The sequence below is a fragment of the Lepisosteus oculatus genome, chromosome 10, assembly GCF_040954835.1.
Source record: "Lepisosteus oculatus isolate fLepOcu1 chromosome 10, fLepOcu1.hap2, whole genome shotgun sequence".
Classification (NCBI taxonomy): domain Eukaryota; kingdom Metazoa; phylum Chordata; class Actinopteri; order Semionotiformes; family Lepisosteidae; genus Lepisosteus; species Lepisosteus oculatus.
The window spans coordinates 25,275,710-25,303,562 of record NC_090705.1 but is presented as its reverse complement, the minus strand read 5'-3'; the positions used below and the strand labels follow the sequence as shown (position 1 = coordinate 25,303,562).

The 27,853-nt window shown below is 35.4% G+C and overlaps 1 protein-coding gene across 1 annotated transcript in view; it reads left to right on the top strand.

The window, feature by feature from the left end:
- The first annotated feature begins 228 nt into the window (after positions 1–228).
- The window catches only part of itga9 (integrin, alpha 9), a 140,293-nt gene continuing 112,668 nt past the window's right edge, over positions 229–27,853 (top strand). Inside the window, exons 1-10 of the mRNA XM_006635723.3 lie at positions 229–686; positions 2,984–3,111; positions 11,580–11,686; positions 16,934–17,057; positions 19,633–19,700; positions 22,930–23,059; positions 24,157–24,242; positions 24,691–24,753; positions 26,374–26,511; positions 27,303–27,408. Of these exons, the coding sequence (XP_006635786.2) occupies positions 508–686; positions 2,984–3,111; positions 11,580–11,686; positions 16,934–17,057; positions 19,633–19,700; positions 22,930–23,059; positions 24,157–24,242; positions 24,691–24,753; positions 26,374–26,511; positions 27,303–27,408 (1,129 nt within the window). The 5' untranslated portion in view covers positions 229–507. The remainder of the gene's footprint in view (positions 687–2,983; positions 3,112–11,579; positions 11,687–16,933; positions 17,058–19,632; positions 19,701–22,929; positions 23,060–24,156; positions 24,243–24,690; positions 24,754–26,373; positions 26,512–27,302; positions 27,409–27,853) is intronic.

Genomic DNA, 27,853 nt, shown 5'->3' with positions numbered 1-27,853 from the left:
CCTAGAACGCATATTTGTTTGCACTCCTGGAAAAGCTTTGACACGGTCAATTGGAAAGGTGTAATGAGGAGTTGTAAAAGGACATGAAGAAAAACATTCTACAGCAGATGGCAGCAACGTTCGTATTCTGCAGCCTGCAGCCGTTCGATGAAATATGATGCTGTAGTCTGAGACATACGCCTCTCTGCAGGCAGAAAAGAGTGTGGATAGCCAAAAGCAACAGAGTACCCCTATCTACTTCAGTGCTAAGGGCGCAGACTGCTCTGTGAAGGTCTGGACCACCGTTCTCTCCTGCCTTGGGAAGTCGTCGGTTTTTAAAACTTTTTTTCAAATGTACATTCGTCTACTTTCAGCTCTTTCATTATAGTTCAGTTGCCGTACTATTTTGTTTAGTTCTACTTCAATAATTCGTTGCGTATTTTTTAAAAAATTGCTCGACCTTTTCCATCTTGTACTTTAAAATCTTATATTGGTTCTGAACACTCGAGGATATACCGTTGTTGTAGGATGGCTGGGATTATGTCCAAAAGAAGAGGAGAAAAGTATGAGATATTTATTACTTTGATTTATTTTTCTATGGTTTATTCTTACAACATCGATTTAGAACACCCCATAGTATATGGCGGTAAAGATGGCACTTTTTTTGGATACTCCGTCCTGGAACATTACCATGATAATACACGCTGGTAAGTTAAAACTCACCTGTAAAATTACTCATCACTACTAATACGAAATGTAAAGCCGCAGAAATTTTGTGGAAAATTATTTTTCCAGTATGGCTGTGGAGTGCCCAAGTACTTTGCCTGTACTGCGCCACAAATTGACGTGTTTCCACTTTTAATTATTATTTTTATTATTTGGCAGGTGAACGATCTTTTGCGGCTGGTATTAACATAATCTTAACCTCACTCATTCTGTTAACCCCAGTGTCTTACAGCTGATGTATGGGTGAATTTGAGCTGTATGCTTTATTTGTTTAGTGAAATAGAAGTGTTACCAGTTTCAGTGGAAGCTCTGAACCAAGGTGGTTTGATTGGGTCAATGGCTTATCCTGCCGTCAGTCCATCGGCAGTCACGTTTAATATACGTTTATATCCACATTACTAATTTTTATTAGATATTAATATTTTTTTTGTTATTTTATATCTCCTGACGTTTATATTATTACTGTTCAGAAAGATTAAACACACCGTACATGTGTGCATTTAAGATTTATAATCTGTATGCACAACTCTACCAAATTACTTCTGTACAAATGCCAGAGACCCAATATAGTTCCAGGCACATACTTCAATTTCTGTTCTTTGTTTTGTGTAAGAGAGCATTTCTTTTCTACTTCTAGCACAAATCAAATGAACCTGTAATTCTCCATAAAAACTGTAAGTCTCCTTACACAGAGACCTGTTTTAAACTCTGGTTGTCATGGAAGACTTTTTTAAAAAGTAGAAACTTTACACAAACTGTTGCAATCAAGATTATTTCCCTGTTTTTGGTCAACTAAATATACAGTATCATCAATATATCCCATTAACAGAACTGTCTCTCCTTATTCTCATTTCTTTTAAATTTTGCCTCCTTTTCAGAGCCAAAAAAATTCACATGGCACTAATTGCTTGTAGGGGGTTAAAAATATCCTTATTAACCCCTTTTTTTCTACATGATAGCTAAGACTATGAGGCAGGATTCTGAAAAATGATTCATGTAATGCTAGGTGTTACAATGTGAATGCCATATAATTTGATGTGTAATCAAGACCAAGTCATAAACAATACCAAAATATCACCAAAAACTGATAAAAAGCACATTAGTACAGCCCTGTTGTATTAATACAGAGCTGTTGCACTGTGAACTCGTAGCTTTAGTTTTGTCTCAGCTATACAATTTTAAGCATAAAATCCTTATGTACTCTTGCTAATAATAAAATAGAACACTTAAAAGTAATATTCACCTAAACTGCATTGGTTACTTCTGCAATATTTTATCTGTAGAAGTATCATGCAATATTACTTATAATGTACAGTACTTGTATGTAAATAAAGCATAGCTTTCAAAACATGCCACCCAGTTCTGATTTGTTTTTCAGAAACATGCAGGGTGAAATAGCTTGCAAAAAATAATACTTTGCCTCAAATTCCATGGGCTCAAAGACCTTGGGTTCTTTTACCTTGTTTTTTTTTAAAGCAAACATTACATCAGACAATGCTTTTTTCAAGATATATATGTAATTTGGTCTTTTTAAAGTATATGTACATAGAAAGAAGGCATAAAATGACAAGTTATTTTAAGAAAAGAAGAATAGCTTGTTTTAGATGAAAACACATGATTTTTCTTGAAATTATTTCAAAATATTGTTCTATGCCCTAATGGATTGCCAGTTGCTCACTTTTATTTGTAATGCTATGGAAACCAGAATAAACTTTGGACCAATGAGCCAATATGCCTTGGATATGGAAATTACCTACCTATCACTCAGATTTAAAACATCTGTAACTCGTCTGTATCTCAGGTTTGTATGCTATTACAAAGTGTGACTTTGAGCATCTTGTGAAAGTCTACGATACTAGTGGTTTAACTTTCATATTGCAAAGGAGATCCCATTTGATATGAAACCCAATTTGTATATACTGTATGCATATTCGTGTCACTATTATTTGTAATCAAAGGTATTACAAGAAGTTCCAGTACTGCCAACAGGGCAATCACACTATCTCTTCTGAACCCTTAGTCTATACATTTGTCTACAATTAAATGCATAGTAGCTGTTCCATATGGGCTTTGCTGAAAATTGTCAGGACTGTCAATGTTCAATGGGTCCCCTGTCTTTTAATTGAATCACAGGAGCTGATTGTAGGGTTTATTTTACTGCTCTGCCTGTGTGAAGTCATGTCAGGGGGGCAGTGTCACAGCTTGAGGAAACTCCTACTGCATTGAATGAGTAGAGTATATATAAAGAAATGCATTGTTTTTTTTTTCACTCATACAGGGTGTTAGTTGGTGCTCCTAAGGCAAACTCCTCCTTCAGCAATTCAGTGAAGACTCCAGGAGCCGTGTTCAAGTGCCGTGTGCACAGTAACCCTGAGAAGAGATGTACTGAGATCAACCTGGGCAGAGGTCAGTGCTTTCATTCTGCCTCTCAACTGCATGTTTAGAAGGATAAGCTAAAGCAGATGGATATTTCAATGAGTAACTTCAAATGCTCCATTATGAAATGTGCTAAAACAAACAAGCAGCTAAAAATAGCTTAAGGCATTGTGCAGAGGAGATGATAGTAGGTAAAACAAAAAATGGAAAAGGATACAGTTGAAAAGATAAAATAAGAGTCAAAAGGGTTTCATTTTAGGGTTACTGATATCCCTGATAACAAGAAAAAATTTGGGTCGGTGTGGACAGTTAATCAGTATATTAGTGTGTCTTCTTAAATGTTAGGAATCAAGAGGACTCCACTGACAGTCACACTTACCTTTGCTGGTAAAAGCTGATCAAAACGTTGCCAAGGACTGAGTGGAAAGTAAAGCTTCACTGCCAGTTCCTTGTGTGATCGTGGTGAATCAGTGTTACTATGCTAGTGCAATTCAAAGGAGTCACATGAGATATGTATCTGGTGATGTCAAACCACCATTAGCCCAACCCCGTTTGTTAAAGGAAATGCTTGCATCAATCTTGTCTTTTCAAACAATGAAGGGACAGTAAGATAGACAGAGGTGAGAGAACCATTAGGGAACAACGATCAAAACACGGTGTGCTTTGAAGTGTATTTTGAAGCTGTGCAGATTGAGTCCAAATCAAAAGACTACAACTTCAGGAAAGCGGACCTTTAAGGCATGAGACACTGTTTAAATGAAGTAGAATGGGATGGGACAGATATGTTATCAGTGGATGGCAGAAGCTTAAAGAGATTCTGCTCAAATCACAGAACATATTTATCCCAAGAGTTAAGTTGAAAAGTAGTATCCCAGATGGTTCAACACATCAATTAGGAAACATAAGAAAACACAAGTAAATTTGTAAAAATAAATTAAAAACTCCACGAGTGCAATGTATTACAAGTACAGGTTAAAAAGAATATCCTAATTGCCAAAATGGAGACAGAAAGGAATATAACAATTGAGGCTAAAACAAAGAATTAAAAGTACTTTAAAGTTCTACAACAACAACAAAAAAAAAACATTACAAAACCAGTAAAATGTGTCTGACAAAGATAAAAGGCCAAAAGCTATCACCCTGCAGCTCTCAACTGGCTACCCATTGAAGCTAAGCAGGGTTGAGCCTGGTCAGTACCTGGATGAGAGACCTGGGAAGCTATGGTTGCTGCCGGAAGTGGTGGTAGTTGGATCAGCGGGGGGCACCAACCCTGCTGTCTGTGTGGGTCCTAATACCCCAAAATAGTGGTGGGGACACTATACTGTACTGGCACCATCCTTCGGATACGATGTTAAACCAAGGTCTTGACTCTCAGTGGTCATTAAAGATCCCCAGGCATTTCTCGAGAAGAGTAGGGAGTTATCCCAGTGTCCAGGCCAAATGTCCTCCCCTTGGCCTTTACCGTGTCTCCAAATTGTCCCCATGTATGATTGGCTTGCACTTGCCCTGCAATGGACTGGTGCCCCATGCCTTGAGCTCATTGCTTGCTGGGTAGACTCTTGCTTCCCGCATACATATACTGTTGTATAAAGCAATTTGGTAAATTATATGACAAAGATAAAAGTTGAAAGAGAAATTGCAGATACAGTGGGTATAGAAAGTCACCACCCCCTTTCAAAATGTTCACCTTTTGTTTCCCTAAAGCCCAAAGAGAAGATAAAATCAGACTTTTTCTAGTTGTGTTTACAGAGTGTACCTTGCAACATCCAAGTGAAAAAAGAAAGCAACATTTCTGGAAAAAATAATAAAGTAGAATAACTGGGTTGGATAAGAAAACACCCACTGAGTTAATACTACATGGAAGTACCTTTTACTTGAATTACAGCCTTGAGCCTGTTTGGATACATCTCTACCAACTTTGCCCACCTAAAGGAGGGAATATTTGCCTATTCCTCCTTACAGAATTGTTCAAGCTCAGTCAAACTGCGTGGTGACCATTGATGGACTGTCCTCTTCAAACCACTCTAAAGATTTTCGATGGGATTTAGGTCGTGGCTCCGACTAGGCCACTCAAAGACATTCACCTTCCTGTCCTTCAGCCACAGTGCATTTGCTTTGGCAGTGTGCTTTGGATCATTGTCATGTTGAAAGGTGAAACATCTTCCCATTTTCAACTTCCTGGCTGAGGGCTGCAGGTTTTCTTCATGAATTTGCCTGCATCTTGCACCATCCACCTTCCCTTTTATCCTGACAAGTGTCCCAGTCCCAGCTGAAGAGAAACACTCCAACAACAGGATGCTGCCACCATCGTGCTGTATTGTAGGAATGGTGTTCTTTGGATGGTAAGATGTATTGGATTTTCGTCAGACATACCACTTTGCAGTCCAGCCAAAAAGTTAAATTTTGGTCTCATCTGACCACAAAACAAACAAGACTTAATGTGGCTTTTTTTGCCACCCTCCCATACAGACCAGGTTTGTGGAACGCCTGTGATAGTTATCACATGCACACAATGACCAGTTTTTGCCATAAAGGCCTTTAGCTCATTCAAAGTTGCCATCAGCCTCTTGGTAGACTCTCTGATTAGTCTCCTTCTTGCTTAGTCCTCCAGTTTGGAGGAATGGCCTGATCTAGGCAAGGTCTGGGTGGTGCCATACACCTTCCACTTTTTAATGATGGTCTTGACTGTGCTCCATGGGATACTTAAAGCCTTTGAAATCTTTTTATACTCATCTCCTGATTTGTGCCTTTCCACAACTTTATTTCAAAGTTCTTTTGAAAGCTCCTTTCCACCCAGAGTGCATTCTTCGCTTTCAAATGCACTACCAAGCAGTGGAATTGTTTAGAAACATCTGTTTTTATTCTGAACTAATCCAAATCGCCACAGTTGATCACTGGTGGGGGCCAATTAATTTGTTGTCTGATCTGTAAGGTGATTGGTTATATCTGAGTTACTAATGTGATTGTAAGGGGAGTGTTCAGTTATCCAAATAAGGTATTTTACTGTTGTAAAATTAATCTTCAGAATGTTTTAGGACATTATGTTCACTTGACTAATGTGGGTTACTGTGTGTAAATTAAAATGGAACAAGCCTAATTTAATCTGTTTTTATTTTCAGAGTGTCATACAACAAAAGGTACAACATGTGAAAAGTTGGTGGTGACCTTCTATATCCATTGTATATTAAATGAGTATTTCACTCAGGTGTTCACTAACAAAGAAGTGTCGGAGGCAGCAGAAGAAAGTTCTTTATTAAACAGTATTGGTATGAAGGTTTCAGGTACTAGAAGTACTTAAGATAAATAAATATGCAAGACCTGATGGCTTCTTACCATTGGTACTCATGTAAACGAGAGATCTTATTCAGAAGCCATTGATGCAAAACAAAAGGAAAGACAACAAACACCCAACAAGTGGAAACTACACTGAAATGCATTAAAAACCAAGAATAGATTACGTGTTTTTACCTAAAGGGTTGTGAGAGTATGTAACAAGCTAGTCAGTCAAGTGTTTGAATCTTTGGCTTCCTTCAAAAATAGCTGATTGAGATCCTTAGATCACAAAGGTACTAACTATAAAGTGGGCCAAATTTCTTATGTTTCTTAACAGTGGAAATATATCGATGTCTTCTTCAATGTTGGATAATATTGAAAGAGACCACTTTTTACAGATTTTTTAATGAGCTTTTGGACTACGTGACTGCATCATGAATTTAAGAGATAAATAGAATGTCAGTCTGGAAAGGCAGATAAGCAATGAGCTTCAGTGCCAGGGACATGCAGTATGAATGTGTTCTGAAGGAAAGTATTGAGAGAGAAGCATTACATTTTCATACATGACTGATAGCTGTACTTTGGCAGGAGAGTCTCAATTTGGATATGTCGATGGAAGAAAGTAATCCTCAATAGAAACATTTAGAAAACCATCTGTGGTATAGACTTACAGAGCAAAAATGGATCAAGTTAAAAGGCATCAATCAAAAGTATCTCTCAATGAAAATGTATCTTGCTATAAAGAACTGGATGAAGTTCTAAAAACTTGAATGCATTATTTACTGCATTGTGTTGAGTGACTGGATTAAATTGGAGAAACAGCTTTAATTAATATTAATTTAAATGCATTGTACCCTTTTTAATTTCGAAAATACATACCCACTTTAACTACAGTATATAATGAATAATCTTTCCAAATGCCAGCAAATACTTGAAAATACTTCCATTAATGTGCTTAATAGAACTTACAACACTGAAAAAAATGAAAGAGTGAGTCTAGTGTGATCTAGAGATGTGAATAATAGTTTTCACAATCAGATATGTCTTTATAGTAATGAAAAACTGAGCCTTTTACAAGTTATTTCTGATATAAATGATACATATCTTATATCTAAAGTTTTCTAAGGAGTTTTGGAAGTTATTTTATTTTAATCATACCTGGTTTACAACATAAGGGAGCTTTTCTTGAGGTCTACAAAAAACAAAACGTTAGCAAAAAAAATTGATGTCTTATTAAAGTGAACCCTGACTTCTTTCATGCATCACAGACAAAATATAAGTTGTGAAATGAGGCATTCTAAAAAAAAACTGTTGCCACGGTGCATTTCTTTGAGATCTCTAAAGTAGCAGCACAGTAAAAGAAGAAAAAAAACAAGCATGTGAACAGGAAAACAAAAGGAAACATTCAGCAAGTGTTGGAAAACAAGCAGTGACATAAAACATTACAAATGGTGAAGTAAACAAAATTAAATGTGGGATTAATTACGTAATTATGTAAACAATGTATAATTTATATTTGCTTTAGCAATAGATTTTATTTCTCCTCAAATTTGGATCTTGTAAGTAACATTTTTCAGACAGATGAAAAGTTAAAGCTACATTCTGAAATAATGTACCTAGTACAAAATATTAAATATTGTCATATACTGTATACATGATATTATACATTTCAATATACAAGTAGTATAAGTTAACAATTCACATTAAAAGTGTTAACCACTGTATTTGTAGTTGCAGATTTCAAACGTGTTTCATTATTTAAATGAGACAATTCTCAGTCCTCGGCCTGGAAAACATGTTTCTGATTTGTTTGTTAGCACTTAATCAATACTGCTAATTTGTAAGTTAGTGTGAGAGTGTCCTGTGATCGATTGGCGCCTACTCAGAGTGTGTCCTGCCTTGTGACCATTGCCTGCTGGGGTAGGTTCTGGCTTTCCCGCGACCCTGTATTAGATAGCGTAGTTAGAAAATAGATGAATGGATGATGTAAACCAATGTATTTGGACATATTAGACAAGTTGAACTTAAGAAAGGTTACAAATATGAGGACACAAATCTGATCATTTGTTTGCTAGAAGTTGAGAATTGATCTAAGGTTGTCATCTGGATGTTTCTTGAAAGAAGTCAAAGTACCAGCTTCAACAACACAGATGGGTGTTGAGTTGTTCCATACTTCCTTAACCCTTGGTAAATGAAGCACCTCCTGTTCTCAATTGAAAATACACATAGAGATAACACTTAGGTTTGTGTTTCCCTGCTAAATCTGAATAAGTGCACTCAGTTGACTTTGTCAGTGCCTTTGAAGATTTAGCTTTACATCTTATACTTTTTGAACTTGTTTGAATGGCATCCAAGGTACAGTATGTGTATCCAGTTTGTCATTGTTTTACTGGGTGAAATATGCTGCTTGATTCAATGTGTGACTAATTTGAAAATTTGTTTTCTGTAGAGATGTCTCAGCACATATCTTCAAAGCAACAAGTATTTCTCATGATAAACTCTGAGATGGTACTGTACATACTTTTTCCCCATCATGAACCCTGTATGTATTGCAATATGTTTCTGTTCCCATCTTCAGCTATGTGTTAGAATAATATTTAATCAGTTCTCTGTATCTATTTTCAATAGATTTAGAATAATATTGATTAAAGTACGTTTACTGGTAGAATTGTTACCTAGGTCAGTCCATGTAAAATCAGGTTTTAACTGTTGTTAGTGGTTATGTTTATCAGTGATTGGACAGAATTGCTTTTATTTGCATTAATGTTTGAGCTAACCTGTATTGAGTCATTAATTCTCATTCAGTTTTAATTCTGACAAACATGTTTATACATAATGTATTAATAAATGTCATGCTAGACATTTAGCTCTTTCTCTGACCTCACTGTTGTATTCTTAGCAAAACCCAGCTGCTGTATGTCCCATTTGTAGTTAGCTTTCATTTATATGGTATATAAATGATATATGATATATATATATATTATATCCTCATGTCCTTGTTTCACTATTGGTCCTGAAACAGTCATTTGAGTTAACTTTGGTAATGCCTTTTAATGCTTGTCTTCTACTAATATTTTAGCCATTTTTGGTTCAGCTAACATTTAATTCTGATCAATCTGTGCTTTTGTGTTGTAGCCTTTTAACTTCATGGATGTGTAGAGAAATGAATTACCCTAATGATAATAGCACCTGAAAATGAATCAGTTACAGTAGATTTGATTTGTAAATGTATTGGATTAGGGCAGTGTGGAGTTTACATGTTCTTCCCAAGTAACATGGGGTTATCAGTTTCCTCCCACAGATGTTTGAATTGACAAGTCAACCTTAAAGCATACATGTAAATGCTCAGGTACACACCAAAACATCAATTAGTTATATTGTCACATAAGTGAGTTCCGGTATATACACAACCCTTGGAAAACTCGCTTAAAAACACATAGATTATGTCTTTTTAATTCTGTATTGTCTAACCAAATTGATGCATTCAGTATCAAAATGAACCATTTGATTGTTTTTGTTTCCTGTTGTTCTTTGCATGCCATAGTTCAGAGGTCTGTAGTCCTGTCTATGATGACCTTGTCCAGAAACATTCTGTATCTTGCCAGTCCAAACATACCTACTCAAACAACTGCCATTCAGTTACTCGTACAGTTTCAGCTTGATGGTTGATTGATAGTTACAGTTTTGAATTTCAGTGATTGAAATCTAGGAATACAAGGAAAATATGCCACTTCAAACGAACACATTTGATTTTTTCTGTGTTTCAAATTCAAATCTTTAAATTCAGCTATAAGAATTAAAATCAGGTTCTCTGTCTTACTGTATGGAACCAACATTTTTCAGCCTGGTGATGTACTGTTTTCATTTTGTTTTTTGAATAACCAGATTTCTGATTTCTGAATCCAATCATTTTACTGTCTTTGTGCTATGTTTATAGTAAAATAGTTTCATTTTTTTTCTTCATTATCTTACCTATTGAGGGAGTTGTAGTATTGTGACTTGGCATTACTGACATGAAGTGAAAAACATTTTGTAGCAATTTTTTCTTCCATGTCCATCTTCAGCAATGTTAAAATAAAATAAAAAAAATACATTTTTATTATCAAAATATAAGTGTGGCAGCCTAGACATGCCCGTTAATTAGATAATGTGTGGCCTCGCTGGGTGACTAAATTCAGTGATTTGGCATGAAATGGAGAACAGAGATTTATTCTGGGCAATTAGTCAATTATCTTCCAGGTGTCTGGTTTAAGCCTTTAAAGATTTAAAGATTAAGTGAGCCCTTTTTTGGTGTCTAAGTGTCTTAAACTTGAGAGAGACTGTTTTGATTTGTATTTGCTAATGCCCTTCCCTTTCACAACATTTTTTATTGTTTGGACTTTTTTCATTTGTTTTTCTTTTTTATTGGATAATTAAAAATTGTTCAATTAATTCACTACTAATGAATTTCATATTTAGTGCACATAAAGAATTTTCCAGATAAATTTGACTTAGTACCTGCTTTTCTGTCAGAGTTAGAATTAACTAGCACTAGTCATTTCTAATGTTTAAGAAATTACTGTACATACCGTAGTTAGTGCTACCCAATTTTCATTCATTAACACTTGATAATAACTCTTGTTTATTAACTTTGGAAATGAGCATAGACAATTTCAGGCTTGTTAAACACTGAAAAGGATAACAAGGATGTCCTCTGCAATTCCCCAGGCAGAAAAAAAAACATATTAGTAGATTGTACTTTGGTACATAAAAATAAGGTCTTCAAAAAAGTGTCTTCAATTTAGCCAAATTAAGTCATCAGAATTCAAATAAATAGCTTATAGGAGATCACAAATCTTTTTTCTTGTTAAAATAGCAATACTGACAAAATCAGAATGTTACCTCTTGAAGTTCATGAATTTTTGCATCCTTATAAATTTGCTGATTGTACATGTCTTCATTAGAAGTTCCTCATCTGAATGAATCAGTGCCAACTTTGTTCTTCTGTCACTTTTTAGGAACGTCCTATGTTTAAAAAAGCAGTAATTGATTATAGACAAAATGGGTGAAAGGATTTCAACAGAATTGACTGCTCTCTTAAAAAGATTTAGAACTGGATTTTAATGGTATACGTTGTTTGGGCAACCACAATATTTATAGTAATTTATGTTTTAACTGCTATGTGCATATTGACTTTAGAAGTGCTGATGTGCCATTTTCATTGGTGACTTGGCTCTTCTTTCCAGGTGACAAGCAGAGGACATCATGTGGAAAGACTTGCCAGGGAGACATGGACAATGAGTGGATGGGGGTAACCCTTGCCAGACAGGAAAAAGACAGTGGAAGTGTTCTGGTGAGTGGATCCTTTGTAGTTGGAGCTGCCTGTTATGTCTGATGTAAAAAGAAATAAGTTAACTAGCACCTGCCTGCTCTCTGAAGTCATTTACTTTTTGTGCTCCAGTACTTCATACTTCATTTTGGTAAAAATGGCTGTCCTCATCTGATTTACAGAAGTGTTGTAATCTTAACACTCGGTGAGGGAGGATGAGAGACACACAAAATGTACAATATTGTCCTCTCTGAAATTGGAAAAACTGTAGATGAAAGAACAAGCAACTGTATTAACAGAAGAGTAAAGAATACCACATACATGTATGAAACCCGTAAGTAGTACTTAATCTAGATAGATTACATGGATTAAATAGAACTGGTGAGACCATCTGAATTGAATGAAAAATTTGAATACACCTCACATGGTCATCTTCTACTGGGGCACCCAGACATCTCCTGGTTTTCATTGCAGCTGAAATCTTTACTTACAGTAAAAGAACCAACAAGCTTCTTGGTGAGAACCTTTGAAAGTTTCTTTTTAGAATTTTAGAAAAGCCTTAGTTCAATGACAACATCTGACATGTTTAAGAACTGAAAATAAAAAAAACTCAAATAAAACATATCTTTGAGTCTATTAAGGGTTCAATTATTTATTTAAGTTCTCAGATGAAACAAAAATCAGAAGGTATGTGGGTCCCCAGGACCAGAATTTAGAACCCTTTCAATGGGAAGAGATTAAAGTGCACTCTAACAGTAAAAATACCTATTTTTTATTTCTTTGGCATCAGTTTTAGCTTGTTCTGCCTACAAGCCTTCCAACACAAACTCTTGCTGACCAGCATAGTTTTCTAGTGTTTTCCTGGCATACACTGTCTTAGCTGTGGTCCTCTTTCCACCACCCACACCACTGCTAATCCTGGTCATGTTGTAGAGGGATTCACCACAGATGGACAGCTGCCACATCTTTTATAGTTATTGAAACATCGAGACTACTCCAAAAGCACTATTTCCAGCCATTGACAAATTCTGGTGTTTTCTTTCATGAATTTACTGCCTCAATTCCATACCACCTACAATTAGATTGCCTGTCTTTTAATATTATGTCAGTATCTAAAGCAAGCAGAAGTTGTTATTGCAGTGGTGTTTTGACATTTTGTGGAGCATTCAGCAATTATGGTTTGTAGTCATACAGGCTTCATATTTCAGTAGAATGTTCATATGCAAATCATGACATGTATGTAGTTGTTTTGGATGATAAAAGGGCATAAACTGTACGAATTAAGAGGCTAAATTTGACATATTGATTATGGTTATCATAAAACTGGATCAATTACAAAGGCGATAGAAGTGGTGAATCAATGCCTGAGATTATAAAATTGTAAGCAGATTAAACTGCTGCCACCTTACCTAGAAGTACAGTACACCAAGTACACCAAGTGTGGATAGATCAGTAATGTTGCAATATTTGCTGATTACTGAGCATAAAAAGCCTACTAATGCTGTGAAATTCCATTACTTTTCTCTGCCTTTATTGGTTGTATAAAACTGTAGCTGGCAGTTTAGAAAGAATCAGGTGACCTAGGTCAAGGTAATGTTTTTCCCCTTTGTGGACATTTGGCCCAAGGTTACTTGCTCTCCCTGCTTCAAAGTCGGTGATATCAGGTGTAACGGCTTTTCAAATAGAGAGGCTTTCCATTTCCTGGTAGCCTTCCAGTGCAGACAGGTAATGAGTCTCTCTAGAACCTAAGGGAGATGTGTGTCTCTCCTGTGGGACACAAGTTGTTGAGAAGTGTCAGATGCTCATCTGTACATTTTATCTACACATTCAGAGCAGAAAAAGAGAAAAAAAAACAACTCCTGACCTTGAAGCAAATATTGTCTGATGATATTCTTGAAACTTCATTTCCTTAGTAAAAAGTATTTGTTCTTTAGAAAGTGATTTAATATTTTTTATGGTGTTTGAAGAGATACGCATTTTTAGAATTTGAACATATTAAAGGTAAATGTTTTATCAAATATATCTAGATGGTGCAGAACAGTATTTATTACAATTACATGGTGACCAAACCTAAAATAAAGCCTCCTTGACTTTTTTTGAACTCACATTATGCATTGTGTAGAATGTATTGCTTGAATACAAGTTTTGGAAAGATAATAATTTGATGGTTTAATGCAAGTTCTCTGTTATTTTTTTCAAAGTTAAAATGGAAAGGCAGTTCAACTCAAAAAATTTCATAGGTTATGTATGCAATTCTACTAATTTTACCTACAAGTCAGTTTGTTGTTTGTTTTTATGGTGCTTTGGTAGTATTTAATGTTTATTACTACAGAAAGCTTGCTGTGAAGTCCAGGTTTCTTTTTGGCTGGGATACTGGGCACAATCTCAACACTTGGCGCTTTTAGTTAAGGCTTTGGCTGTTTTGTGAAGCTCATATGCTGCTGAATGAGCTCAAAGTGGATACCTGGTACAAAGGCACATATGTTTTATTTTTTGCCTGTGTTGAGTTTGTGGTTTGGGTCAGAGGAGAATCAAGTGTTTTATCTTTCATCTGTGTGGCTTCTTGGAAGGAGAGTGAACATCTTAAACAGTGGATAGAAATTAGTGGCAATGGGAGATGCAAGTTACTCCATTTTCAAATACCTTTCATAACTGGTGGTGAAAGTGGTTTGGAATGAGAAAAGAAATGTAGAAACTCAGTTGATTTTTATGTAAAGCTGCGAGAAATTACCTGAGAGAACAGAACACTGAATGTGATTTCCTAATTCCTTTAATATTCTGACATTTATATAGCATGAAATCTTAATTCATTGATTATTTTCATCTTTTCATTTGTTCTCAATGTTAAGGCATAAAAATGCTGCATTTCTCCAACAAGAAAATCATTTAACACAAACCTTTATGCAGACACAAATATCCAAGCCAAAAACTTGTACTTTCTCTGGGTCTTAAATTATTACCATATTTTGTCACGACTTTTATAGAGTTTGGAAGCCTTTCCATAGTTTCCTATTTATTTTTAGTGCTTTAAAATGTTAATATGAAACTAAATAGGCAAAATGTTCTTGATTAACCATATTTCACAACAGTGGACAAAATAAACATGTTAGTGGACAATGTGAAACATGAAAACAAAAACTTTCTTACGACATAGATCATGAGAGAGTGGTAAAAAATGTCTCAGAAAGCCTGTCTGCTGATTATTTGCAGTGTCTGGCCAACATTGAGCTGGAATAATTCCCATTGTATTTCTTAAATTTAGCCTGCTCATTTATTCCTCAAACATAGTGTATAGCAAGGGATTCTGCTGCTTGACCCATGTAATCAACATGAACAGGCTTGCATTGAGGTGTGAATTTGAAATTACCATTGGTACTATCCTCATTTAAAACCAGTTTACTTACTTGTTTGTTTGTCTTCAGCAGCATGCTTTAAAATGAAGCCATTACCATAAGAAAAATAAGTCTGTGCATCGGGCTGTTAGACTCAGGAGTCTATATCGTGCCCTTTGAATAAATAAGACAGTCTGGAATAAAACCTTTTGAATACCTTTCTGGCATTTGAATAAGGATCGATGTACCCTGTCTGTCCTTGTGGAGAAGGTGTATAAGATAATGATGCATGCATTATCTGAGCTTCCAGCTGTTTGTAAATCATCCCTGAAAGCCCTTTTAGCATCACTACATTTTGCACAAACACTTGGAGGACACCATGGAACAGTAAATCCTCTGTATGTCAGATATCTTTCACCAATCTACTTGCTTTTATAAATAGAGACATTTTTATCTTGTCTCTTCCTTGTCTCCAACCCAGAGATTGTTTTTTACCTCTGTTCCTCCTTAGTATTTGTATTTTTTGCTTAGTGCGCCCAACATTCCTAAAAGTATAGATCCTGAAACTACACCATAAAAAGGTATGCAGTGCAAAATCACATTGTTTTAAAGCCAAGTGCAGTGTACCAGTCCCGTTTGGATTCAAACCACTGAAACAGGTTTAGCATCAAGCAGCTGAGATTCACAGAATGACGGACAATTCAGATCTGGTCTCCATGTTCTTAACAATTCAGTGAAGACATGTTGCCATTATAGGCTCATTATGCAGTTTGAGCTGTTACATAGATTACTACAATTTTTCCCTTTATTTAAAATAAAGTATTTGTTTACCATTTCCCTAATGCTTTCCACTTTTTTCTATTAAATTCCTGAGAAACATCCATCCTTTTTCAATACAGTTGTCTTGATGAGGGTCACAGTAGTGTTATTACATATGTGTAAAAGTGGTCCTAGCTGCATTCAGTTCTAATTTGTGATGGTAGAACAGGAGTCTGCTACCTCTGTCCCCCATCTCAAATATGCAAAAATTATGCATACTGATCAAACATGTCATGTTTTAGCTTAAATGTGAATAACAAATCAGCAAATTTACTCAGTCAGAGGGCTTTCCTTTTCTGTCCCTATTTGGATATTTGGCTCGCTGTCTGTCTCCATCTCCCTTGGCTCTCTCAGTGCACGTGTCTCAGTAGGAGTGCCAGTTGATTTTACTGTGGTAGGTGTCTGTCATGCAGCTCACTCAAGAGGGTATGTGAAAAACTCTCCAGGGATCATAGTATAGGAGTACATGTTCTTGTGTGTGTTTTGGTGTGTGTATGGCCTTTTAATCATGAGATTTTGCATGTCAAAATAAGGAATAAGGAACTAGTTAGAACTTATTTGTTTTGACCATGATAATAATAATTGCTTACACTTATATAGCTCTTTTCTGGACACTCCACTCAAAGCGCTTTACAAGTAATGGGGACTCCCCTCCACCACCACCAATGTGCAATGAATGGAATCATAAAATTAATATCTGGAAAGAATAATACTACAGTAAAATATTTTAATATAATTTATGATTAATCATAATTGATACTGTGTATAGAAAAAGATTGATCCAAGATCTCAGAGGAATAGCTTATTCATTGTTTGATAGAATAGATATTTTGTCTTTCAGTTGTCTTTTTTGGGTCATACAGTATGCATGTTCCTTTGATACCATTTGTTTTTAGATAGAAATTGCTTTTAAGAGGTTATGTATTGCCTTAACTTACACACAAGTTCCAGAGCTCACTGTAACCAGTTACTTTATTTTCCTCCAGCTTCTTGTTCATTTTAAAAAACAATCCCTCACACCAGTTACTTGTGACTGTAACAGATAACTTTTCCCAACACTGCTTTTCATTTTGAGATCCTGTTTAAACTGTGTTGATGTGTGTGGTCCTGTGTGTTGTAGGCCTGTGCTCACCGCTGGAAGAATGTTTACTATGGGACCGAGCAAATTTTGCCTCATGGCTTCTGCTCCATTATCTCCCCCAATCTTCAAGGCAATACCAAGCCACTCATTCCCTGCTATGAAGGTAAACTACTTTATCTAGGTCTGTGTTGAAAGAAAATTCTAATCAAGGATGCCTGAAGAAAAAGGCACAATGTTTACATGGCACTTCGCATCCTTTTTTATTCCAAATGCAGAATAACCAGATTCAGGAACCCAGTCATATAGTCTGTAATGAGATTCAAAAATCTGTTTTCTTTCTCTAATACTATTTCAGGAAACCAGATTTGCTTTCTGAATTTTGTTTTCTTGTGTATTCTGAAATAAGTCCCTTTTAAATCCAATTCCCTGATGTTAAACTCACTGGGTTAAAGTATTCTTTAAGTAGTATGAGTTAAACTTTTTTAAAAATTAGAAATTAATATTTTATTGCTTTTCTGCAGTGAGGTGATGTAATGTGACTTTTCAACATTAGAAAGTGTAGAAACAAAACCTTCAAAGGATCTCAAAGCTGTGTAGAGGTGTGTTAGGAAAAGAAGTTGACATTTCCATTAATATGAATGCTCAAATAAAATTCATTTTTTGAGATTCCTGGATGAATTATCATTTATATTATAAAGTATTTATAAATATATTATGTATTGCATACTTTATAGTCATACAAAGAGAAGGAAAATAAATGAAGTATTCTTGCTAGATTATTATAAATATTATTGTAATTATATTACATTATTATATAGTTACATTTTATGGATATGTTTATAACTTGAATGTTTTGTTTTGGTTAAAATCTTGACTAAAATAATAAACAAATACCTATAGGCATCTGTGTGACTTTGTTCTACCTCTGTTTCCATACATTTTTATTGAGAGCTTGTCTTATCTTTCTCCATCCCAAGACATGCTGGGTAGGTTTGATTGTCTGTTTCTAAACTGTCCCTTTTTCTATGGCCCTATGATAGATGGGCTTCCTGTCTGGGGGAAGAGCAGTTGTGCGTCTCTTAACCTTCACCAGGATACATGGCTTATTGATAATTTTGTAATTCCTTTTATGAGCACTAAACCAATTAGAAATAACTCTGTGCTCATTAGACCTTGCTAGTTTATTTAAAATAATGACAGTTCATACATTGACTTGCTAGTTGCCAGCTGTGTAGTGAGTACACAGGTGCTCCATTAGACCCTAGTTCTTCTTCACATGTACAAGATGAAGCAGATTACACATAACAGCTAGAATAAGGAATTGGTGTGTAATCTGCATTATGCTTTCTGCAGTTGTAATATCTTAATATCTGTAATATCTCTTGTCAGGTCTAAAACCTGAATATCAATATATTTAAACAAGAGTAAACAGCTCAGCTCAGCACTCTAACTTTCTTTCAGGGATTTTGTCATTTTTCCTCCATTTGCCGAAGTACAGTTTGATACATTATCATTACTTAACAGTTTTAATGGGAATAGACGTAATGAATGGATTGATTTTTGTATAAAGATGTATATCACATGAAAATCATATAAATGATAGAAGGTGTGTTTTTGCAGTCACTCGTTTTGTCTCAAATGTATAATAGCTAGTTATTTTTATTTTTCTACCCAACAATAATATTAAAATCCCAGCAGGACTATGAGCACTTGAGTGTGACTTTGAGTAATAATATGCATATTTGTAAATGTAATTGAAATATACAGTAAGGTCCAATTTGTGCTAGAATCCTAAAAGAAGTTGTTTAGAAATCTCACATTATTTTAAATTTGTACGGAAACTTATTACCACCACAGAGAAAAAAATATCTTGTTTAAACAACATAGTATTGCATTTATATGAGAAAAGTATCCCATTTATACTGTACAGGAAAATTATTGCGTTTATATGAGAAAATTATCTTGAGAATAGTACGTTTAACCTGGGAATGCTTACTGACATGGTGTTGTACTTCATGTAGATTATTTTTTTTTTAGAAATGTTATGATATTCTATTTAAAGCCAATGCTACTTTGCACAGGACAATATTATTGCATACACAATACAATGCAGTATAGTGTATTAATATGGTAGGCAACATTGTTCAAAAATTAACTATTTGGTTTAAACACAATCATTTTCTCATATAAACAAGATACTTTTCTTGTATCAATGCAATAATTTTCTTGTAAAAACAAGATATTTTTCTAGTATAAATGCAACACTATCTCATATAAACGAGATCATTTTTTCCCCTGTGGTGCTAATAAGTTTCAGAAAATTTGACCCATTGAAAAACTTTTTTTTACAAAGGAAGAATTCAATGACATTCAGTTCTCAAGCTACTTAGCCAACCTTTCACTTCCTTCCTTTCCCTGACATCTATCTCCTAAATGGTTTGCCAGTTCCACTATTTGTAGTGCTCTGTTGTGATATGTTCTATAAGTAATGAGCAGCCTGTGGCGATCCAAGCCTAATATTGTTTGTAACATGAGACTGTGCCCCAGAAGTGCAAATGTGTGTTGAATACAGTACCACTTTTTTTTTAAATCTGCTTTTTAGCCCAAATTCCTTTTGGATACAACACTAGCTTTGACTGACTCCATATGGAACAGAGGAAGAATTCCAGTAAATCTTGGCTTGGAAAATTCTGGCATGACTTACAGTTAAATAATTTGTGGTTTATTTTTTCTTGTAGAGTATAAGAAGAAATATGGGGAAGAGCATGGATCATGTCAGGCTGGAATAGCAGGATTTTTTACTGAGGTCTGTAATGGCTTGAGCTCTCCGATACAGTCTACTGTTCTTTAACTTAATACTGCTCACTCTCTGCATCTTACCATGTATAGAGTTGATGCTAGAGTATTATTCCTAGTAACAGGTATGTAGCTTGAAAGCAATTAGGAATTCGGGATTAGACCTTAAAAATATCTTCTACATATTACTACACAACTTTTATTTTTGGCTGTGGTGTCATGAACATTTGAAGTGTACTGTAGCTTTCAGCACTAATTAGTTTTATGTGTAGAAAGTGTTTAAATAATATTATTTAAGCTTTGTGCTGATAAAACACTGTACAATTTCTTTCTCATTAGTGCATCGAATTCATCAAGATGTCATTCTGGACTCTATTTAATGTTGTTCTTATACTTGAAGAAATTTCAGAGCTTGGTTCTTGTTCCAGTACATTACCTAACAGACTAATAACAGCGGGCCCCATTTCCAGACACAGACCTGGTGTTGTTTGGGAAATCTGGATCAATACCTTGTCGGTTAACATAGCTAAAGTTTGAAAAAAAATTAAAGAAAAGTTAACTTTAGGGAAAAAATACAGGTTCAAAAGGAGTGCTTTGAAAACATTTTTGTATTTATTCTGAAAAAGTGCCTTTTCATAATGTTCATCAACTCAGGGTATTTTACAAAGAGCCTTGTTACAACGCTTTATACTGTAACACAACCACAGCACAAAATAGTATATAAAAAGTAAAATTAAAATATAATAAATATATAAAACATCATGACATTGTCAGGTATAAAAAAACTACATGGTAAATGTTAAGAATTAAAACATTTGTAATGAATGAAAAAGGAAGGTGGCTTATAAGGTGGCTAAAATCAGCTCTGATTAGAAGAGACAGTTTAGAGTAACTGGGTAGGTATCACAGTGGTTGCATAAAAATACATGATCATGGGAAAGTTACAGAAAATGTATTGTGGTTAAAAAATTATGTGATCAGAATTGTGAAGGGTATTCAGTATGCAGTATATAATGTGTGGGGTAGAGATCAGAGGTAAAATTTTTATTCTTTGTGAAACTGAACCCTTATTTATAATGGAAATTGTTTGCATTTTTACTTTATAAAATCAAGTGCCAAATATACTCACTAGGATTACATCACGAACAATCTTCTTTCAAATCAGCAATCTGAAACACAGAGAACATTGAACACAGCAAAAGCAAGTGGGTGGCCTAACATAACCATTCAGAGTATTCACTATAATTTTACAGACACCACATGCATTTTTTTCTTTATACTTGGCAGGTTCTTTTTCACAGGAACAGTAGATTTCAGGAGAATTTTTTGTCCTGTTTCTTAACCTTTCCACTTCTTTTGTCTTTTGGCCCTCTTAACCCTGTCCTCCATTCACTCACTTCTACATTTCCTTGACTTCCTTTTCTTTCATTATTGCCCTCTTTCTCACCCCATTTCAATCTTTATTATGTCTTCACTGCCCTGTCCTTTCTTCTTGTCCCTCTGTTGTCTGACTGTTATCACTGAGTTGAATCCATCACCTTATCATCACCTTATATGGGCCTCTTCGCCATCAAAATTACCAGATTTTTGTTCAGTGGATGAGGAATCAAGATGCTTTGTAAAATTAGTCTTTATCAGTCCCTCTCCGGGTAATCAAAATGCAAAATAGCTGTATTTTGCTGAATGTACATAGTCATAATTTTTAATTCTGTATGACCGAATTAAATGACTGTAAGTTCATACAGAAGTTTGTCCAGTTTAGAGATAACGAAAGTTTGTGTTTGTTGATACCATGAGGACTCACACATTCAGATCAGCAATTTTCATAGAGGAATCTATTCTGTTAATCGAGAAACAAGCTGAGAATATCACAACAGAGTGATAAAGTTTATGTTACTGCACACCATGTCTGTTGTACATCCCTAATACTAAAACAGCATATTTTTGCTAGGAACTCAAGCAGTCAGATATGCTTGAAAAGAAACCAGAACAATAAAGCTCTCACATAAAGTGTCCTGCACAATACCCATTTTCTTATCAGCTGTGATCAACGTTAGTTAATAAAACTCACCTAGAAAGGCCCCCTGTTAGGATTTAGTAGTGAGGACCCTATGCAGAAAACCAGGGCAAACTCCAAAAGATGTAGTCGAAAGAACAGTCTGAAGTCTGAAAGCCGTAGGTAAACTAGCTGGTGCTAAAGTACAAATAACCAGAGGCAGAGCCATAATCCGTAAGGAAACCGAAAGTCAATACCAGAACGAGAGCAAAAGTACCAAAACCGAAACCAGGAGACGTAGACGGAGAACAAACCAGGGTCAATAAGCCACAAACCAAGTAGCGAATAACAATGAGACTCTAGCCAGGAAAACGCTTATACTTTGCACCGGGAAGAGTGTGAGGCAGCATTAAATAGGCTGGGGAAAAGGGCTAATTGGGAACTGTTCTGGAATGTGAGGTGGAATGCCGATTCCTCTGGGGGCGTGGCGTAACACCCCCAAAGTAAAATTGCAGAGTAATTACAAATAAGTTTATCATGAAGTTGGGCCACTTTTAATTTCATTATCCTCAAGATAAGGTTTGCAAAGTTGTTATTCTGGCACATTACTTCAGGAACAAGCCAGTAGTCCTTCAAAAAGCAAATTCTAGTCACCAAGTAAAATTGAATAACTACAAGAGTGTGATTAAAAATGGGTATTCTTCAGTTCTTCAGCTCCTTACATGGCTATATTGTTGCATATAAAAATAAGAAGGTTACACTTACAAAATCAGAATCTGACTTAATATTTGATAATCTGCCTTACCAAATCCTCACTAATTTCACAGTCAAGAACATGCTGTATTTCTACAGCAAAGCAAAAGCCAAAATATTAAAATAAACAAATACAATTGTAGTTTTCAGAGATAACAATGTGGTGTATTGCTTCTTTATGAAAAATCAACCAAAAAGGTAATTGGCAATTATTATATAGAAAGGTAGCCCTGAAAAATGCACTATAATAAACCAAATCTTTTTTATTAATTTGTCTAAATATGGTATTTTGTCACGCATATCTACTTTTACTGTTTTACACCTAGCATCAAAGAGCAGCTTTTAAAAGGACTAAATTGATTTGCTGTGGTATGAGACTGACTCCTTTCCACAATTCCTACCTCAGTGTCTTTGCCCTGTCAGGGATATACCTCCTGTGAGCTGGCTCTGCCAGGGGTTATGGCTCATTGTTTTGGTGGTTTTCATGTAGGAGCTGGTGGTCATGGGGGCTCCAGGATCTTACTATTGGACTGGCACCATCAAAGTTTTTAACCTGACTTCAAACTCCTCTTACAACCTGAAAGAGAATGAAGTTGGAGCTAGCAGATACAGCTATCTAGGTAAGATGGACTATTTACTGCTATTTTGCAGTTATTTAATCCTAACACTGCTTTTTTGTGAGAGGAAATAAATCTTCAAGAACTGTTTATTATAAGTTGGCAATTAGTAGCCTGTCAGTGTCAGTTTTAACTTATTTTACATTATGGCTGGTTTTAATATTTAAAAAAAAATGTTTTGTATGGCTCAATGTTAGTTTTTCCTTTCCCTCAGTTCCTCTTGTAATTTCCTGACTTCGTCACACACAATTTTTTCAAAATATAGAAGTTCTCTACTATATGAACAGAAGATGTACAGTATATTCAGCAGTCGCCCTTGCTACAGTACGTGCTTTCCATACGCTAATAATTAAATTTGATAATTGCTAAAGACTTCCTTAAGAAATAATATCTCTTATAACTGTCACATACTGTATACTCTACTGCTTGTTAAACAGTGGTACTTACATTAATGTGTTCTTAAAAACATCCCCTGCATATTTTAGAATATATCATAGAGTATACAGTATAATTTAAGGATTTATTTCCACTTAAATATAGGATAAAAGCTGTAACAGCATGCGAAGTTTCAGAATTGATTTCTGTTCTAGTTATCTTTGCTCCTGAAGAAGAAGGAACTGAAGCAGTTCGAGAGAGTGAGATTTTATTATCCCCAAGGGGCAATGTGTCTTGCAGCAGCAGACAATATAAAGAAAGCCAACCAACAAATAATACATGTATATAACAAAAGAGTAAAAAGAGAAAAAATGAACAAGGTTTACATACAGTACAGCAGTGAAATGGCTGTCTGGGGACAGTAACATAACTTAGGGAGGTGCACCCCTTTCTAACTGCCATTTCTTTTTTTTTCCATCACTGCGTACCCCTCCTTCTTTTATACTTTTTTCCATCCGTGTTGCTAAATACAGATCTGAGTCACTCAATTCCCATGCTTAGTGAGTTATTTTCAGGCTCTTGCAGAGGTAGGGATTGATCCCAGGGTTTCAGTGGTTTCTGGGTGGTGTTCAAATAGGGGCCAAGTCACTGAATCCAGCCCTAACACTTTGACATGGACCAGCTGCTGAACAGTCCTGCTCTCTTTCCCTCTCTTGTCTGTTCAGGGTATGCGCTGACGGCTGGCCACTTCTCTTCACCCACAGCTACAGACATTGTTGGGGGAGCACCAAGGGATGGGGCTAATGGAAAGGTGGATATTATTATAAACCCCTGTGTCAAGAAATTGAGTTTTCAATTGCACAAACAATACCTGAAATGCTATACAATGTTTTTTGCACCTTTATTAGCATTTTATAATTGGATCTAACTGTATATTTTAGGTTTCTTTGAAGCCTGAAGCCATAGGATTTAGTTTCACAGTTACAGATTTCTAAATAAGCTGCAATATGCAGGATCATCTTCTGCAAGTAATACTATCCTAAGGCTTGCACTGCTAGAGTGTCATTTCAGTCCGAGTTTAAGTGTGGCACATTACTTTAGTCACGAGGAAACGTTTGCCCAGTTTTGCACACAAAAATACTGGAAATTAGTCACTGCTGAGACTCATAAAATGTAAATAATAAGAATACAATCAAAGTTTGATGCATATCAGTTTGAAACAATTATAACTTATACTGCTTAGTTTCCATTTGTTTTAGGTTTACATTTTCAAAATTGAAAGAGGTTCTCTTGTGAAGATTTTCCAAGCCTCAGGGAAAAAGGTAGGCAAAAATATCAAAGTGAAATCTATTCCCATTAATTTGTTTACAATACATTCATAACTGTAGATTTTTAATTTATAATGTCATCTGCATTATGCTTCTACACAGTATCTGCTAAATAGATGAAGATTCATAAGATTCATCATTATTCATCATGAAAGCCATGGTAATTTAATAAATAGATAGATAATAGATAAATACAACTATTATTAGTTGTATTATAAAAACAGTAGTAAAATTGAGAAGTATATTTTTTTAAAGAACAATAAAATTAGAAAGGACAATTTAGTACACATTTTGTGATGAGCTACAAATGTTTACTGGAATATAACACTTTAAAATACAATTGTGAGGTTTTCTAACATTGTGTCAGTATGAGTGACACATGGTGTCATGATGGTTTGAGCTACTGCCTCACAGATTCTGGGTACTTTTTTTGATTCTGTGTGAAGTGTGCATGTTCTCCCTGCTTTCATGTAGGTTTACTCAAGATTTTTAGTTTTTTTCCTTACCCTTCCTAGACTTGAAGTGCTGCCCTGTGATTCCAGGGTAGGAACTGGGTTACTAGAAAAAAGTGGCTTCGTGTTAATTGATGTATGTGCTAGTATATCTAGTAAAGTGGATGCCATTTCTCATTTACTTCAATCTAAAGAAAGTCACAGAAAAATGTGTCTCAGAATCAATACTTTGAGCCTTGAAATGTGATAAATTGATTCTCTGTGAAACGGTTTGGTGGTGGGAAGAGGTTTTTGTTTGTGAAAGAGCCACAGAAAAGTGGAAGTCATGCCATTTTGTTCCAGTTTGACATTATCAGCTGAGTGTATTTACCTCTTCAGTGACAAAACAAGAACTTCAGTTTACGGAAGATAACCTAACAGATGTCAAATGTTTCACTTCATGTGACGCTTTGTTCTATAACTTCTGGGTCTTTATTAGTTCTGTGTTGTCAATTTGATGGGTTTAGCCTAATTAAGCAAACACACTGAATCAAAAATATTTCAATTTATTTTTTTGTTTGTTACATCGTTAGAAATGATGTTAGTCATATGTGGGATCACTGAGGAGTAAACTGATAGATTTCCTTGAAAAACACCATGATATAGGTGAAGGAATTGATCAAACAGTAACAATTCTTTCTCAAAAAGTAATCCATAAATCATTAAGAGATTGTCTTTTTGTAAGCACTTACCATGCACACCAGTTCTATACAACATATACTGTACAAGGGAGCATTCCCAAAACCAAAAATTAAGTAAAAGAATAGCATGTGCTTTGAAAAGTGCTCAATAAACATTCTAGTTCAGAACACGTTCTCCCTGCTGAGTTCATGCTTGATGTTGGAATAATAGCTGGAAGTAAACTAAAAATGACAAACTAAATACTAACTTCAGGGTAAACACTTGTTGGCTGGATTTGTGGTAATATTTCCCAGACTACTAACTGAAAAATATATTGTTCTATACCTTAAAGTCAAACACGAAACAAATGCTAGCAAATAATGTTGAAGTGAAAGTAATGGCAAAAAATCAGGAGAGCAGTTTGCTACAGTTTGCTACAGTACCTTTTTTGCTTGGCATGTAATCTGACTGAATACTCTGTTGTGGCTCGGCTTGGTTCCAGATGGGCTCTTACTTTGGCTCATCCTTATGTGCAGTTGACCTGAACCAGGATGGGTTATCAGATCTGCTGGTTGGTGCTCCCATGTTCAGCGAGATCAGAGACGAGGGACAAGTGTCCGTTTTCTATGGGAGAGGCAATGTAAGTCTTCTGTTTGACATCTAGAAGGTTTGCCTGTGTAAGCTTGATCTGTGTCATAATATGCCATTTAAAACCACCAGCCATGAGATCTTGAGGATAAAGCCAATTTTTGATAAAGCCATGTAGATTTTAATTTCACTCTTTAAAACAAATCTTGGTATGCAAAATCTGTCATCTAGTGGTTTCCCATTCAGTACCACTAACCATCTCTAGTTTGGGAAATCACAGGAACTGGTGTATAGATCTCCCTGGTGTGGCCATGGCTGGGGAATCACTGATTTACAGTACTGTGGAACTAGTTTGGAAAATAATATACATATAATCCAATACATAATTAAGCATAGAATTTCATTACTTGCAGGTCTGTATTTTGGTATAAAAGTAATTACTTTACATTTTAAAATATATTTTACTGGCACCTGGTTAAAAATGAACACTGTTGTCATAACGTGGAAAATTTTATACAATATATTAAACTAAAGTTTAAAGAAATTATTACTTTAATAGGGTATTACTTATATTTTGGGAGAATTAATAAATTACATTAATAGAATTTGCCCTGTTCCTTAGCCAGAAAAAAAGAAAAGAAGTGGAATCCAGAGCTGGAATTCCTTCTTTTACATATCTGCTATTATGCTTGACACTGAGCACAGACCACACATTCTTCTGACTGGTGATTCCCTGAAAAAGTGGGTGTTTCTGCAAGCAGTGAAGTGCCAGACCTGTGCAGCACAAAGCCAGCTGTGTGTTCATTGGCCTGAGCTCTTACTCCTGTGTTCTCTGTGTGCCAGGGTGTGCTGGAGGAGGGAGAAATCCTGAAAGGTGACAATGCTTTCAATGCCCAGTTTGGTGAGAGCATCGCTGTGTTGGGAGATATTGATGACGATGGGTTCCCAGGTCAGTCTATACAGTACCTTTTACTCATTCTTTTAATGCTTGTGAGTTTTACATGCTGTATATTTATCAAAAATGTCTAGCATTGTAGAAAACTGAAGTCATTATTTTTAATTTCTTACAACCTTTAACATTTTTATTTTTACATATATTTTGCACAGTTTTAAGAGTGAGTGGCAAAAGCTTTATTTGATATAACAACACCTTATAATTAAGTCATCCAGTTGGTCATCCTAAAATGACACCTGGTTTGTTCATTGGCAGAGCTTGTTTTAGTCTTGGCAAGTGTCATGTAAAAGCTTTCTATGGATATTAAAGATGACTTTGCCAGACACAATAATCTTGGTCCAGCATAGCAGGCCTTCAGTCATTCCTCATGAGAATTTATTGTAATAGCAAAATTCTGGAGAGTATTTTTTTTATTTTCTTATAATGCATCCCACTTTGA